This window comes from Zonotrichia albicollis, chromosome 2, assembly GCF_047830755.1.
Source record: "Zonotrichia albicollis isolate bZonAlb1 chromosome 2, bZonAlb1.hap1, whole genome shotgun sequence".
Classification (NCBI taxonomy): Eukaryota; Metazoa; Chordata; class Aves; order Passeriformes; family Passerellidae; genus Zonotrichia; species Zonotrichia albicollis.
In genome coordinates, this window is record NC_133820.1 from 105,143,857 (window position 1) to 105,161,019 (window position 17,163).

Here is a 17,163-nt window from a genome sequence, read left to right on the forward strand (position 1 = left end):
TTTAGTTTAGGTTTTAAAGCAGTGTTAGAGTTTAAAGATTTTATGCCTGTCTTAAATTGCAAAGATGCGTTGTCATGCTAGTTTGAAAAGCAAGAGGGTGAAAGAAATTTCCTGAAGAAATTGATATGCTAAAGCTGTCTTTTTGTGCATGGAGTTTAGGATTTCCTGAAGAAATGTTCATCAGACCAATTCAGAATGTTTTGTTTGCGTGGCAGATACAGCTCAGGTAAGGAGGAGCCCCCTCCCTGCTGAGGTGTGCATGGCTTTCCCCACTCCTTTCCCACCTTTCCCAGCTTTCCCCACACCTTTCCTACCTTTCCGCACTCCTTTCCCAGCTTTCCCCAGACCTTTCCCAGCTTTCCCAGACCTTTCCCACCTTTCCCCACTCCTTTCCCAACTTTCCCCACTCTTTCTCAGCTTTCCCCACACCTTTCCCACTGGCCCCTCTGGAGTGAGCTCCCCGTGTGGGTCCCTGCAGTTCTGAATGCAGCGGGTGGAAAGGGTTTGGTGGTGCTCTGTGGGGCTGCTCTTTACTTAGCACACTACATAACCATTCATTTAAATACCTTCTTGAGCCACAGTTAGCTGTGACTCGTAGTTAATTGCACTTTTAATTAATGAATTGCCTCTGTCTGTGATTTGCATCTGTTGTAGTTACTTGCATTGCAGTCACAATCCGCTGTTTTTGGAGATGTATCTAGATGGAGCTGTGGCTTATATTCCTGTAGAGAGTGTGATGAGGGCTGGCTAATAATTTTTTATCTCCCTGCTGTGTTACCATTTTTGTCATGTGGAGTTCCTGAGTGTTGAGGCAGTTCTGTGGTGCAGTGCAGCTCACTTAGACTAGCACATGATAACCTTATCACATGATAATGAACACCTTAGCCTGGCAGATCATCTCTCTCCTGGTGGGGAGATTTTGTCAGCTTCCCTGTGTACCCCATAGTGTTAACAGCAGGTAGATGCTACTTTGAGCTGGAAGAGGTTTTCATATGTCTGTGTTCCTACCAGTTTATTGGGCCCTGCCAAAAGCAGATGGTAGCTCCTTAACCACTGCTGGGTCATCTGGCTTGTTGGCTGTCGTGGCATGGCAAGGGAATGGTGGAGCATGGGGCAGCAGCTGCTGTGGTGTTCCAGTGGGCCTCTGTCTGCCTTGGATAAAGCACCTGTAGCTGTGTGACTGTGAGAGCTGGTGTGGCCAAGGCTCTGGGACACTGCTCGTGCCTGTCAGTGTGCAGTGTGCTGCCAGTCTTCATAGTCATGCAGTCATTGGGCTGAGAAGTCTTTCTGCTTGTTCATACTGCTAACTGCCTTGCAGGAGCCACCCATGTGACATTCATGGTGGATCCTCCCTCTCCTAGGACAGCTGAAGGCATCAGGAATTGAGTAATTGCAGTATTTCAAAGCACGGGATAGCAAAGAGAGAGGTGGTTATTAACTTCCCTGCCACTGTCACAGAAAGAGAGGGGTGCATCCAATTGCAGGTCTGTGACGATGGTCACAGGGGTTTTCAGGTGAAGGGAGAGACGAGAATGTTGACTCCATGTTCAGAAGGCTTGATTTATTATTTTATGATATATATATTACATTATAACTATACTAAAAATAAATAGAAGGAAAGATTTCCTCAGAAGCTAGCTAAGCTAAGAATAGAAAAGAATGAATAACAAAGGTCTGTGTCTCGGACAGAGAGTCTAAGCTATCTGGTCTGTGGTTGGCCATTAATTGTAAACATTCAAGATGGCCCAATCACAGACAAACCTAATGTATTCCACAGCAGCAGATAACTATTGTTTACATCTTGTTTCTGAAGCTACAGCTTCTCAGAAAGGAGAAAAATCCCAAGAAAAGATTTTTCACAAAAGATGTCTGTGACACAGGTCTGCTGCAGAGCAGCATCCTGTTGAGGCATGCAGTGGATTGGTGGCATCCTTAGCTCTTTTGGGGTGATGGTGCAGGGCAGTGGCACACTTGGCTGATTGCTTCTTTTAGGAGATGAAATACCTTGTGTACACTTAGGTGTCTCCCTGGTTGGGGGCACTTGGGGGTTGTGAACAAATGTGTGTTTAAAACAAGGGAAAGACTACACCTGCTACCACTATCATATGTATGTGAGCAAGAGCTAAATGTCTGGTAGTTTCTAACCTTGCCTAAGAAAGCCTGCAGGCACTTCTCCATTGCTGGACAAGGAATGGCAGTGGAGCCCTGCAATGGAGAGGTGCCTGCAGGCTTTCTTCACTCTCTGTCAGCTGGCTGCATTTGAACCTGTGCTTTTTGCATTACTTCTAGGATAAACACCCCCCTGAGGTAGAAAAAGAGTGCTACCTGTCTGGATGTGGGTGGCTTTGATGAAAGGATATGCTGGTGTCATATCAGAGTGTAAGGCAGCTGGCAGGTAAGGGTTGCTCAGAAGTCTGCACTTCCCACCTCCACCTTACAAGGCCATTATTAGCTTCCCATAAAGAGCCAGAGTTGGTCTCTGCTGAGCCAGGTATTCACTGTGCTGCCTGTCAGCTTGTGTCCCTGCTGTCAGTATTGGTCTAAACATAAGTTTACTGTACTTCTTCTCATCTTGCTGTCTGCTCATATTTTTATTAGAAGTGAGATTTCAAGCACCTTCTTGTTTCTTAAAAGGTTTTTGTAGCCTAGACCCATGGGTAATGGCTCCTGCCACTCCTACCTGCCAAAGAAAGCCTTTTGTAAAATCCAGGTTTGGGGATCAGGTGGTACCACAAACATTGGATTGAATCTGTAAAAAAGATCTTTGTAGGCATGTGGATGAGGGCAGTGCTGACAGTTGGGAATGCCTCATGCTAGAAACTGTGTGTTCTTTGGCTTGGAAGGGGTCTTTTTGGTTGTCTGGGCTACCCCCTGTCTCTGTGTGTGCTAAGAGGCACAAATAGAGACAAATGTGACTCCAGACTGGCCCAGCCTTGGAGGGGCAGGGGTTGAAAGGGGTGTGTGCAAGGATGTGCATGTGTTTCATGAGAGGGGAGTCCCTTCCTGTGATGATCATTGTCAGAGGGAGGACAAAGCTGCATGCCCCGCCTGTGGGCAAGAGGAGGAAAGTTAGAGAGAAGAGACTTTTATGATCCTTCCATAATGTATTTTTGTATGAGCTTCCTCTGCTTCATCTGCCTCTCTGGTGGTGGGGCAGAGCTGCCCGGGGTGCAGCTGAGCTCAGTGGGGATTATCTAGGCTGTCGGTGACAAAGGAGGGAAGGAGTGGGGAGCACAGTGAAGGTTCATAGGGCCAGGCTTGCCTGTGCTGCACTGTGGGTTTGCAGTGCCTGCAGGCAGTGGTTGAGGAGTATGCCCTGGACAGGGGATGAGGAATGGCTTGAACTAAAGTAGGTTTCATCAGGATAAACTTTTCTCAAATATTCCTTGCAGAATTCTTGTAACCAGGTTAATCAATTGGGTAATCCTAATGTATATAAATGATCACTCTCAGTGTCTCACTGTGTTATAGAGGTGTGTACCTTGGTCTTCTTGAAAACTGAGTAAAGCTTGATTTAATGAAGCAGTAATGCAGATTTTTAATTATACACAAGTGAAAAATCTGACAAATACAGGTCCAGACTTACACCTTTGTTACACTGGGGTAAATCCTGTGTAAAGTCTGTTTAAACAGTTAGGCTTCCTTGGGATTTAGGCTAATGGAAATGAGATTGAGTCTCACATCTGGCTGCTTTTTCCCTCTTACATCTGTCCTCTTGGTAGAACTGTCTGCTCTAAAGAGTCTGTCTGGGCAGCACTGGGTAATTCCACAAAGCAGTTGGATGCACCACAGGCAGGACCAGAGGCGAGATTGCTGTGGAAGCTGTGGGTGATGCTCAGTGCTGATGATACCAGGAATATGCTGGCAGCTGTAGTTTGGATGTACCTTATTGCTGAGGTCAGGAGTGCAACAGTGAAGCAATGCTGCTCTGGCCATGGAATGGCTCTGGTGTGACCCTGGGGTAAGGAGTGCATTCAGACTTAGACACAACTTCCACAGAGCTCAGGTGAGCTCTCTTATGTGGGATCCAAAAGCTTTTCTACAGAAGATTGCACATTCCTGTACAAATGAAAAAAAAGCCTGTCACTGATAGCAATTCCCAGTAAAAGTGACAGTGAGCTTGTCTGGCACCCCTGCACTTCACAGGGTGCAGGCAAGGCCAGGGGACCTGCTGGACTCCTGCCAGCAGCAGTGGACTCTGGAAGCTCCCAAGGTGGAATTGGCTGCCAGTGGTGGGGTCGCCCTGAATGCAGTGGGGATGTCTGTGTGCAGGGATGCCTTGTTAGTGGCAGGGCCGATGTTGCTGTGGCTGGGGGAAGAGAAGCTCTGTAGGGTTCCTGTATGGCACATGGCATATCTCATTGTAAAGTGGAGCTCAGCTGTGGATGCAAGGAATTGAGGTTTTATCTTGTTTTTCAGTGGCCATAAGAGGCTTTGATATGTTGTGAGTGTGATGAATCCCACCCTAGACATGCCCTTATGAGTTTAAGCAATTTGTATTTTTTCTAAAAATAACTTTCTCAAAGTGGTGTGGTCAGCTTAGCTTTGATGTTGTGAGGGAATTGTTCAGGAGCTAGACCACAAATTTTAGGTTCATCTAGATTTTAGATGTTGGTGAAGCAGCCCTTTAAACAGAGTCAGAGGTGAGAATTAGGCTTCTTTGTATGTCTCCAAATACAGATTGTGTCTACCTAAATTAGACTAGGCACAAAATTAGAGGTACATGTTGCCATCACTAGAACACTTAGAAGTATATTAAATCTTAATGATTTGGATTGATAACTTGGCAGAGAAATTCAATAATGGAAAAAAATTAAAGTTAAATAATGATTGCTTAAGTAAACTTCCAGATTCAACTTTTTGAATCAGTTTGATAAGTGTTCCAGTCGGTTATACTTTGTCATATGTAGTGATTATCTTTTATATTGATTTAGTCTTCCTGGTGTGCATGAAGAATGGAGCTTTTAATTAAATGTGCAATTAATTGTGAGAAGTTTGCTATACAAATAATAACAAACTTCTCCTTTGTCTCCAAATACTGTTCCTGTGTATGACAGACAACATTGTTTCCATCATAATGCCTTGATTTCTTTTTTCTTAGCAGTAGAATTTAGTGAGGAGAGCATGGAAGATGCAAAGAACCTTCTTCAGGCAATCTCCTCATTTATTAGAGATGCAAATGCTTATATAAAAGGACAGCTGGTGTGTGACCCTGTTAGAGAAGACATATTGTGGGAAAGGTAAGTGCAGTTCCTGTATTAGAAGATTGTGATTATGTGAGCAGTAGTTGGCTGACAGACTCAGAGGTTCTGTTTAAGCAGCAGAAGGACCAAGCAGCAGTCCTCCCTCCCAGCCCAAAAACCAAGGGCAGGTTTTTAAAAAATTCTCTTCCTAGCCAGCTGTTTTTGCTCTTAGTCTGCTATCCTCAGTTCACTGTGTTTATCTGTGTTACTTTTCTGGTGCGCCTGTCCTAACACAGCATCTTTGCCCCTCGTGGGCAATGCAGGAGGCAGAGCTGTGGCAATTGTGAGGGTCCCCAGTTTGTAAACTGAGCTGGGCTGTGGTGACTGGAGAAGAAAGAGGATCGCTGGAGAGTGACACACCTTGGGCACCTGGATTTGTAATCAGGCTGGCTGGCACTGTGCTGTGCAGCAGAGGAGAGAAGGGGCTACTGAGAGGCTGGCCAGGGGCAGGGATGTCACTGGGCAGGAAGCAATTACAATTGTTGTGATCCTGACAATGGTGAGGAGAATCCTTTGGAGTCCATTATGAAAACCAGATTATCTTCAGGACTGAGGTGTGCTGTGTTCTGTGTGCAAAGCTGAGAGCAGAGCACAGAGCCAGGGTAGGAGGGACACTGAGTGCCCTGAAGCAAGGTTAGTGCAGGCAGCTCTGGGCTGCAGAGTCTGAGGGGAGACAGCCTGGGCTGTGGAGTGAGAGGCAGCTTCTTGTGGCTCAGGTACCTCACTGCTGGGGAACACTAACTGAGGGTTGCAAGGGGCACTGAAGCACATTACAGGAAAGTGGGGTTGCATTAACTAGCTGTGGTATTTGGCAAAAGCGAGTCCTTCAGCAGGGGGCTGCAGGAGATCTGTTGGTGCAAGATAAAGCTGAGAGGTGTGAGGAAGTTGAAATGGATAATCAGTAGGGGATGTGTGGGAGGGCACAACTTGTGTATTCCTAGGTGTAAAAACAACCAAAATGAAACAAAGCTCTTAATTAGTGAAGTGTTAGATACTCAGTGGAGAGGGGGAAGCTTGCAGGGAAAAGTGTTGGGAAGGATGAATTAGAACAGCAGCCATCCAGTATCTGAGGGGAGGTAGGCATTCCAGGCAAAAAAATACAGAAACAGGGAAAATGAGGCTCAGGAGAGCCCCAGAGATGCTAGAACAGCTTGAGGTTCCCCTGCTCCTTGCACTGTTTTGGGAAATGGCATCCTTGGGGCAGCACTGTCAAGCTCTGGTTCACCTGGCTGTGTGTGGGAGCACTCTGCCAGCAGCTGTTTGTGGCTCCCCATTTATCCCTGCTGCTCTCTCATCTCCCTCTCCAGTGGCTGCAGCTGCTGCTGCTGGTTCTGTGCTGATCTCTGCTGGTTGCCCACTGGCTTTTGGCACTCTTACACAAATGGTCCCACTGGACCCTTCCATCTGGGCCATGGAGAGTGCAATCCCTTGGGACTGGGCTTGGGCTCTCCTGGGAGATGAGGAGCCAGTGCTTGGTTCTGAGTTGGATCCTGCCAGCAGGATTCTTGGCCAGCCCCAGGACAGCTTTCTTGCCAGGCCCTGAGAACTGCCTGTGATGTGCCTTTGGAAGAGAAGCATGCTGCTAGCAGGATTAATGGGCTGCTGGAAAAAAAAAAACAGAACTCAGTAAGATCTTTGAAATGCCTATTATCAGTCTCATTTTCCATCTGTTTTTAAATGATTTAAGGCAAACTTTGCTCTGTTGTTGTTGGCCCCTCTGATTAGCCATGTACATTTATTGAATGGCTATAAAAACTTAGGATTTTGACATGCATCAAATTTTTCCCTTCACAGCAAAAGATGTATTCTCCCTGATGAGTGCAGCACTGCCCATCACAGGACAGCTGGGAAGGAGATGGCAGTGTCCTTTCAGTGACTCCCTCTGGCTGAATGGCTGATGAATTCAGCGTACTGCTGGCATCTTGTTTGTCTTATCTTAAATGTTACCTTTTCTTCTTGAAGGCTAGCCAGCACAAAAGTAACCGTGAAGGCTGCGTTTGCAGATGACTTTGACACCTCCAGGGCTGTTGCAGCAATTATGGACCTCATTCACCATGGCAACAGACAGCTTAAGGCTGTTACTAAGGTAACCCATTAGGATACAGAGATCAGAAAATGACAGCTGTCCACTGTCCTACTGCTTAATGCAGACAGATTAGTTTATTGTTCACATAAGAAACCAGCAGAAACAAAGCTCCATAAATTTTTGACCTTAATGGAGCCCGTTTGTGCTGACCCTATCACAGGAATTGTGCATGGCTATTGTTTTGTGCTCTGTTGTGTCCAGAGGATGTTTCTTTCCTGCTACCCTATATTATTTATACCTAATGCTTTTGGAAGTCCTGAGGCTGTTGTGACATGCTGCTAATTTTAGTGCTGGTTCTCTGTTCTTACCCTGCTTCTTTGCTTAATGCCCATGCACAGAAATTAAGCTAGACTGGGAAGGGTGTGGGGTGGTTGCTGCAGGGGCTTTGGCCAGCAGCCCCAGGTGCACTGGACAGTCTTGGTGGTGAGTTCAGTGCTGGGGACTGAGTGGCTTCTGCTGTCTTCTGTAACTGGCATCAGCATGAGCCTGTCTTCACATGACTTTTGGCAAATTAGGACCCTGTTAAGATCTCTCATGTTGACACAAATAAAGAATCTGCTAAGGACAAGACTTGAGCAGTAAACACTGCCTGAAGCACTTCTGGGTTCTCCATTTACCACAGCTCCCTTTGTCACTGAAGGTGAGCACCTCAGCCTTGTTGCTGTGCTCCTTGAGTACTGGTGTCATCATGTTCACCATGTTTGTGCAGTAAAAGAAGTGTTATGTACATGGTAATAACTAGTTTTAAGAGAGAATTAGCCTGTCTTGTCCTATTTTGGCATTGGCTTTCAATTTTCTCCTTAGCCTTATCTTTACAAATAAGCAAATCTTTACAGATTAGCCTTAGCCTTATCATTACAAATGATCTTTACAATCTGAGTGAATCCCTGACCTGAAACACTTTGCAGCAAGGATCTGTAATGGCATTGCCACTCCTAGGTACAACTACCCCCATTTTGTCAGTCACTGCTTGTTCCCCCTGAATTCCTCCTGTCAGCTGTATTGTTGAGAATGGGATGGGGTATTTGTGGGGCAGCTGACTCAGATTTCTGGTTGAGGTGGTGGAGCTTTTCTGGGTACATCCCAGCTGTCTGGAGTGTTCCCTCTTTATTATTACAGGTGTAGTAAAGTTCCTTAAGAATTGTGAGTAAATCCACATAACTACTTATTCCTTTCTTTAGCCTTCCTGCTAAGCATTTCTCACCTTAGATAGCACACTTCTGTTCCTTTCTCCCAGTGGCTGCTCCAACTCCTCCCAGTTCAGACCTTCCTATACATTTTAGACTATAATTTATCTCAGGCCCCAGTGAAGATGTCAGATAAAATCCAGTACCAGCTGCTGATTTGCTTGTGCATGTCATCGCTCTTATTTTTTAGGCAAGGGTTAGTCCCTTAAATGGCTCCTCAGTCTGTAATTTAATCCTTATTTTATTGCTGCTGCTGATTGCTGGTGCTGCCAGGGTGTGACAAAATGCCATACACTTTCTCAAAGCAGTCTCACAATGGATCAAATCAATAAGATACTCAAAAAATTTGGTCTTTATCTTTTATATTATAGGTGCCCATGAATGTGGGATTTAGTTCTTTTTATTTTGTTTCTGTACACACAGCCCTTTCATGGCCAGAGTGCTATTTTTAGTTCTAATTTACTGCACACATGTAATGTGTGGCTGCTTCTCACATCTTTTCTTGCTGCACAGGCTGGTGATCAGCTCTTCCCTTCCCTTGTGTACTTAAATCCCTTCTCTTTGTGCTGTGAGGTGCTTTTGTATCTCTGTAAGATTGCTTGTCTGGGCAGGTGTTCCTGATGGAGGTAGATCTTTATAATTAGTAGCAGTTTTCCCTTGTGGATTAGGCTGCAGAGAGATGCTGAGCTCTGTAATATGTATTGACTGGACAATCTCTTTTGAGTGTTTTCTTAACAGGATGCTGGATCTCCTAGAAGCTCTGTTGTGTATGGAAGCATTATTTCCTATATTGAAGGCTTTTTCAGTGCCCTTGGGATGTCCTTTGAGGAAAGACAGGTAATGAAATATCTCTTCTATGTGTTTGAGGATGTGGTAGCAGCCCCTGTGGTTCATAGAGTGCTTTCTGAAAGCATCAGATGTAACAAAGTTATTTATGGTTTTAGTAAATCTTTCTGCACTGCTTGCACTTTCTCCTGTGATGTTTTAGGAGAATGTTTGAGCAGGTGGAACAAAATGTGGGCTTTTTAGTTCTTGGAGGTGCTCCCATGTGACTTCTGCACCAGTTTTGCTGTGGAAATGAAAGACTGAGGAATGAAACAAGAAGAAGTTAGCTTTGGAGGCAGTTAAATCATCCTGTTATGTGTCTGGCTTTCCCCAGCTTTTCCCATTCTTCCTGATGGTTGCATCCAGGCTGGCTTTGATAGCTGTGTGAGTATTTGCAGTTGTGAGGGGTCCCACTCCTCTGCAGAAAGCCAGGGAAAGGGGCTGCTCTGCCTTGAGCCATGGGATATGGGGAGGGAAGGACAATGAGTTTACATAACTAGTTCTTGGAAAGGTAGGAATGGGGAGAGAAAAAAAGAAGAGAACAGCTCAAAGAAAGTACTGAATGGGAAAAAAGAGTCATCAATATGGAGGTGATATCCCAATGTATGGAAGCATTTAAAATGACACAAGGTGCTGGAGAATAGCAGGGTGTTCTTTGCTCCTCTCCTGCTCAAATATGCAGCTGAATGCAAAGTAGTGGAAAACTTTCTATAGAGAAAGTGTTCTGCAAAACAGAACAGTTATTTTGGGGAGGAGGACAAGAGAGTAAGAAAATCCAACATTATTCATCCTTTGAAAATCAGGCAGTATAGTGGTAAATGTTTTTATTTAGTTTGCCTCCATGGATTTTCTCACAAAATTTCTTTCAAAACAGTGTCTGGATGTGATTTGGCTGTGTGTTACTCCTCACAGCCTGTAGTTTGCATGTTAATTTTTAGTGGCATACTAAACATATTTTTTTGTTAGCTGGATGGCAAAGTCATTCCTCCAGATTCTGGGCTGTCTGTATGCAGGCATCTGTTGCACCTATATTTTTGCTGAAACAAGTCTCTGAATGCTTTTCTTTGTTTTAGGCTGTGCTAGTCCCTTTCTCTGTGTGGCAGGAGGATCAGCAGAAGATGCTGGTCTGAGATAAGCAGGAAGAAAGGAGCAAGTCATCAGACTCCTCTCTGTTCCTCTGCTCTTTCAGCTTCCAGTAAACAAATGTGTCAAAATCTTCATCAGAAAGGTCCATGGGCTACCACAATTTAGTAAATAAAATGGTGTAGGGATTGTTCCCTGACTCTGAGACCAGCCAGAACAGCTCAGCATCCAGCCTTTCTTGCCCCTTAGCCATGTAGCCCCAGGCATGCAGCTTGCCAGGAGCAGTCCCTGACCACAGTGCGTGCTGCCATGTGTGGGAGAGGGCTGCCTGGCCTGGACACTGCTGTGCTGACAGTGCAGAGGATACAGGCAGCAGTGTTTGGACCCCCTCGTTTGGATGTTTGCATGTAGCCTGTGGGTCTGTCCTGCTCCTGGGTTGGGATTCATCTCAGCTAATCAGCCTAATGTAGCTGCCTGTGCTTCTGAAGTATCAGTTGGGATGCTAAGGAATGGCTCATCTCAGTCTAGTGGCTGTATGACAGTAACAGAGCCTGTCTCTCTCTCTCTGCATTGGCAAGAGATCTTATCCACAGGGAGGTAAGATGAATCCATGTGGAAAGGTGATGAGTGAAAACCATTGTGCCTGTTTTAGAGCTCGGAAGCTTTTGCTCTCCCAAAGAGTGTAGTGTTGAGTGTGTTGCAGGTGCAGCTGGGACCAGTCTGTGGAGTAAGAAAGGGCCAGAAATTTGAGATCAGCCCTGAGAGGCTGTTTTATGTGGCAGATTTGTTCATCTCCTAAAGCTGCTTCTCCTTTTGAAGGCTCTCACTCCAGTAGGTGCCTGGTTTGAACTCTTTCAGTGGTGTTTGTAGAGGCATGTTTCCTGCTCCCATCATCGTGGCTTTCCCTTCTGTATTTAAGTGTTTATCCTGCCACAGGTTACTGGGGAGTGTTTCTGACACTTAGATTTATTACCTTTTTCAAGCTCATAAACTTCTTCTTTAGTATGGCTACATGTTTTGAACACTTGAGGAATTCACTGTATTTCACACTCTTGTCTTCAACAGCTGCCCCCTCACTTCTCCTCCTGCTCCTCTTTTTTGCCTGTGACCTCTGAAGCTCTGCTCCCTTTCGTTTCCATCCTGCTGTTTGGTGACTAAACCCAGACCCTTCTGGCTTTAATTACTCAGCTGCCCTTCTGCTGCCTGGTGATGTTGCTGCCAGGAGCTTTGCCCCAGGCCTTGGTGTGCTTTGTGCTCCCACTCTCATGTCCTAGTGATAAAACACCGCGGTGAGGTTCTCTTGTTTGTTGGAGGTTTGTCCTTTTCCTCCCCTCGGGAGTTTGCCTCTAATGAGAAACATAGATGGTGTCTCTGCCAGGAGTGAGACCAGGAGCCTGGCTGTGCCAGTGCTGAGGAGTGGCTTTCCTCTTCAGCTGCCTGCCAAGCTCCCATCCTGGCAGCTGCTGGAGCAGGACTGAGGCTGTTCCTTTCCTGAGGCATTGACCAGCGGGGCTCCTGCTGAGCCAGAGGAGGCCTAGGATGCTTGGAGGTGGCTGAGGGGAGGAAGGGGCTCAGCTGCAGCCAGGAAATATCCACACCCTGTGTGCCGTAGCTGCTGCTTCTCTCAGGTTTTTTTGAGTGGCTGAAACTTTGGGTAAGATGGATCAGATGAAAGTTCTGTGGATTTGGGAAGTGTTTCTGTAGATGAAGGGAGAAAGGATAGGATGGACTGGAGACTTAAAGGCAAAATACTTTTCCTGGTTTGTGTTTCCTGAAGGAGGTCTGGAGCTCAAAGACTGACTAAGGGGCTGATGTATTCTCTGTCTTTGGAGTTTTACAGCCAAGGAGCTGTCTGAGCTGGTGGCTAGGCTTCTCTTGCTGTGTTGGATTCCTGTTGCCAGGCCTTTCTTACATTAACTTGTCAGATCCCTTTTCAAGTTATGTACATTTCTGGCATCTCAAAGGTTTCCTGTGGAGATGAGTTCCCCCCTTGGGTTATGCAGTGTGTTGTGTTCATGTGAGAGCTCTCTCCTCCAAGGTAAATGCTGTCTTGTGCAGAAACATGCTGAATTACTTGCTAGTATGACTCCACTGTAACTTTTGGTCCAGCATTAGTGAGATGGTGACATTTTAATCCTACCAATATGTGGAAGATGCATGACCAAGAGAGGTGATAAAGACTCACATTGCTATGGAGATGGGGTTGATTTTTTTAATATCATACTCAGATGTTTGTAAAGCCCCCTGTTTGATTTCTAGGTGGCTGTGGGAGGAGACAAGTCTGCAGTGCTGTCCAATGTCATTGAGGAGCTGGTGAGGTTCCGCTCCAAGGTCCGGCATTACGCGCTGGCTCTGCCCGAAGCAGCGGACGCTGCGCCAGTGGAGGGTGCAGCAGGAGCCCAGGGATCCAAACAGGAGCAGAAGGAAAAGAGGAAGCACTTAATGCAGGAGAGAAAGCCCCTCTTGGAGGCTTGTGACAGTCTGCGTGGAGACCTTGCTGCCTTTGGAATCCACATAAAGGTAGAAGACAGTAACTCTCTTTGTGAGACTCTCAGTCACTTTTTAAGATAACACACATTTTTGTCCTTCATTCCCCTTCAGCAGCTTGTGTTGTGGTGCCCTGCTCCCTGTGTGACTCCAGTAGCTGGAGGTGTAAGTCAAGCCCTTGTTTGGCTATACTACTGCCTTCTCTTCTGCTCCCCCTCAGCCTTGTGTTTCCATGCAAGCCACTCATAATATGAAAATCTCATAATGTTCAGAAATCCCTAAGTTGCCCAAGTTCAGTCCAGAAGGAAGGGTGTGAGTAATGTGTGCAGTCTTAAAAAAGATTGCAAAGGAACTGGAAAGTAAACCAAGATGACTTGTGAAAATAATACCTTCCTTCTATCTACCCCACATTCCCTACCAAAAATAAGTTTTCATGAGAAAGCCTTTTCCATCTCCAGCATTCCCATTTGTTCCCGAGCCACAGGAACTTTGCCTGATTTCTGTACCGCTCCTCTCTCTAAACTGCTTTCTACTTTTAGCCTACACCTAATGCCAGTGTTCTTTTCCATTATCTCAATGGCATCTCTGGCTTAGGAAAAGACCCTCTATGGCATTACTGCCTTCTCCTGGTTCCAAGGACCTGCATTACTTCCTAAGTGCTGCTTCTTCTAGTTCCTCCTGGCCATTGTCCTTCTTGCCTCTGTGAGGCAAGGGTCACTGTAGCTCCTTGAGTGCAGAATAATCCTCCACATTCTCTCCCTCCATCCAGTTTATACTGTTCATTTTCCTTTCCTTGGGAACTGATGCTGGCAAGTCTGGTTCCATAGTTCTGCCACTGGAAGGATGGAAAGTACAGTGACATCAGGGAGTGACAGCACACATGGCTCCAGCTGCTGAGCATGAGGGCTGTCACTTGTCACCGCCCCTGTTGGAGCACAGCATGCTCAGTGCTCTCCTCTGTTGGATGGCAGCAAAAGTGCCGGCAAAATCCGGGGTGAGGGCCAGAGCTGCAGCTGGGGAAGGAAAGGGAAGCTGCAACATCTCCTTCCTTTAACTTGTTTGTAAATCCCCACCGCACTCACCTGCCAAGCAAGTTTGCAAATCCAAACAACTGTGCTGAGACAAAGTCTTGGAGAAGATGCCTTTTCATCCATTGGGAAAATGCTGCTGCTCTACCTCCATCCTCTTGCAGATCTGTTTTGGTTTGTTTTTAAGGAGATTTACGTTTGAAAACCCCACAAATGAGCCAGGATTCAAACCATTCCATTAATTAAAAAAAAATTTAATAACATGAAGCTCAGCATAATCTGTCCCAGACTAGATTGCTCCAGAAGACAAAGCACAAATGCACTTAGGAACACAGAGCAGGCATCCAAAGCTGAACTCCTGCTTTTTTTTTTTTTGCTGATACTGTGGAAGTATCTGAAGGTGTGTTGTGAAGTTAGCTTTCACCTTACTTTTCCAGATCCCAGAGTCCTGCAAGCTGAGTGATGCAGCTCTGCAATTCCTCACACAGGCTCACCAAAGCATGTGTGCAAGGAGACACAGCCTACACAAAGCAGGGCTATCCCCACCCTCTTGCTCATCATGAGTCTGCCTGTCTGGGTCAGCTGATGCCAGAAATGCAGTGGTAAAACAGCACCTAACAGGGGTCCCGCTTGCCTAGTAATGCCTTGAGGAAGTTAAGTGAATTTCTGATTTCTGCCCAGCCCCTCCTTCCCACAAAATGTTTGAGCCTCACACTGTGCATGCATTAATGCCAACACACTGCCCTCTTGTCATGTGAGGCTCAAGCAAGCCAGCAACTTCTGAAGCCCATGTGCAGGTGGAAAAGCAGCAGAAGAGATGAAGGAAACAAGCCACAGCTCCATCCAGTGCAGACTGGGAACGCCCCTGGTTGGAGGCAGGGCAGAGAGAGGGGCTTGAATAAAGCTTAATTTTCTTAAAGTCAGTTTTGTAGAAAAGGTAGTTCCTCCTTCGGGTTCTAGCTTGTGATTTCCCTAGTCTGGTTTCTTCTGTCAGGTTGCTCATTGCAAAGGATGTTGGCTGAAGTTACATATCTTGCAACAGACTGATTAAAAAAATCCATGTTTTTTTTCTTGTCATTGTGGCATGCTTGGAAGCTATGGTACCAAGTGAAATGTATTTAGGCGTCAAAAAATTTTCATTTTCATGTAAAAAAAAGATTCAACAATTCCAGCTGCTCTCATGAGACAGCACTCATGGAATGTTGTTGTGTGTCAATGCTCAGATTAACTTTTATTTTCAACCAGTGCAATCAAACAGCTGGTTCTAAATAGAACGTTCAATTTAGCTGTAATATCGCCTTTCAGCACTATGACAGTATCACATTACAGAGACTAAAATCAACAGGCTTCTGTCCTGAGTTCAGATCAGACATGTTCAGCAATGCATTCATATGTATTGAGTGTTTTTTCAGGAACATGAGCCACTGAGACTTGAAAATAGGATTGCATGAGTTGAGTGTAGCTCCTCATGTGAGAGGCTGCACTTCACTGCAGCATTCCACGCTTAAGAGGTGACATTTCTACTCTGTATTTCTTCCCTCCAAATTAGGAAAAATTGTCTAGTTTTGTTCTGAGCATTTTTAGTAGCAGTGGCATTCCTGTGAGATTGTATTGCCACCTCTTTTGCTCAGCTGGATGAATAGCTTTGCTGAGTGAATCTTGGTTAAAAAACCTGTGATCCAGTTGGGCTGGACTGACCTGCTTACTTTCTCTTACAGGACAGAGCTGCTGTTTCAACCTGGGAAATTGTGGAAGGAGGGCAGACAGAGAAGCAGACTGAGAAAAAAAGCTGATCCTTCATCCTTGGGCTTGTTTTTTATCTCAGCTACTTCAGCAACTGTTGTAAATACTAATTCTTTCAAAATAAAATCTGTTGAACAGAATGGCTAAAAAGGATAGCATGTAATTTGAGCAAAACTGTTGGCACTAGTACTTGGTAAATAAATACAGGCCTTGCAGCACAGGTGGTGGAAGCATCCACAATGCAAGGCAGCACAGGAGCAGCTGAGCTGATTTAACACCATGAGGCATGGGTCTGTTCTGCTGCAGGAACTGCCCCAGCCCAAAGGCTCTGCCATCTGCCCTCACCCCGTGCTGCTGACCTGACACAGAGTTTAAACATTGTGAAGGCAGAGGCCAGAACTTAGGCCTGTCTTTAGGATGAAAACACTAAAATTTTATGCCTTTGGTCTGACAATTCTGTCCTCTCAGACACAGGAAGGGGGGATACTTTTAACCTCAAGGTATTTTCTTACTGCAGTGGTGCTGCTTTGATCCTGGAAAACCTTTACCTGTAATGTGATGGTATCCAGTTACCTGTAAGGCTTGGTACTTTTGTTTGCTTTTGCACAGAATGCAAGGGGCCTTCTGTAGCACTGGGAGTGTAGCACTCTCAGGATCTCTCCAGAATTGGGAAGATAAAATTAAGATGTATATGTATTAGTATATATATTAGTATAAAGTATATTTATTTTTTACCTGTTCAGTTACCTTTTTGCTGGCCATGGCTGCTGTGGCTGTGGGCAGAGCCTCTCTTACACCTGAGGTGAGCTGTGTTCTAGGGCCTGTGTTGATACAGGGCTGGTACTTACCTGGTACCTGCACTTTCTTTAAATCAATTTACAAAAAACATAAGAACCAAGAACATGGGTTCATCTACATGGCACTTGTGTGTTTTCAAAGTGTCTGTTCAAAAGGATAAAGGCTTTCTTTTATACTGTTGAGAATTAATTGTGTAGCCCTTTTTCCTTTCTCCTTTATCTGTACTTCCAGAGAAGAGTGGGGTGTCTCTTCATTCAGCCCTGGGGCACAGGTGCCTATTTGACACAGCTGGTATTGTACATTTGCTCGTGGCAGTTTTGTTCCAGCAAAACAGAGTGAATGGTGAGCAGCAGCTCAGCTGCTGTGGGAAATGGGATCAGCACACACCAAACAAAGTCCAGTCAATTTGCTATTATTTTTATTTCCTACCAAAAGAAACTGCTAGATTTCCAGAATGTTTAAAAATTGTAACAATTCATATACATTAGTGAATAACGGAGTTACAACTTCTGTGTAGCTTTAAAACCAACAGGGCAATTTGAAATCTGTACTGAGCTCTGTTAATTGATTGACTTCACCTACTCATCATTTAGATTATAATACCACTGATGTTCTAATTAAAAGAAAAAAATCACTTATTTTAAAGGCAGTAGCTATTTTAAAAATCAGTTTTAACTTTCTGA

The 17,163-nt window shown here is 45.3% G+C and overlaps 1 protein-coding gene across 3 annotated transcripts in view; it reads left to right on the forward strand.

The window, feature by feature from the left end:
- CARS2 (cysteinyl-tRNA synthetase 2, mitochondrial) overlaps nucleotides 1-15,822 on the forward strand; it is a 35,602-nt gene extending 19,780 nt beyond the window's left edge. Inside the window, exons 10-15 of one of the 3 annotated variants that reach the window (XM_014267709.3) lie at nucleotides 160-226; nucleotides 5,102-5,240; nucleotides 7,206-7,329; nucleotides 9,255-9,353; nucleotides 12,684-12,944; nucleotides 15,658-15,822. In XM_014267709.3, coding sequence (XP_014123184.2) covers nucleotides 160-226; nucleotides 5,102-5,240; nucleotides 7,206-7,329; nucleotides 9,255-9,353; nucleotides 12,684-12,944; nucleotides 15,658-15,732 — 765 coding nt within the window. In that variant the 3' untranslated portion in view covers nucleotides 15,733-15,822. Of the gene's footprint in view, nucleotides 1-159; nucleotides 227-5,101; nucleotides 5,241-7,205; nucleotides 7,330-9,240; nucleotides 9,354-12,683; nucleotides 12,945-15,657 lie in introns of those variants that run through there. The other 2 variants (XM_074535954.1, XM_074535955.1) reach the window with 2 other exon arrangements.
- Nucleotides 15,823-17,163: the final 1,341 nt, after the last annotated feature.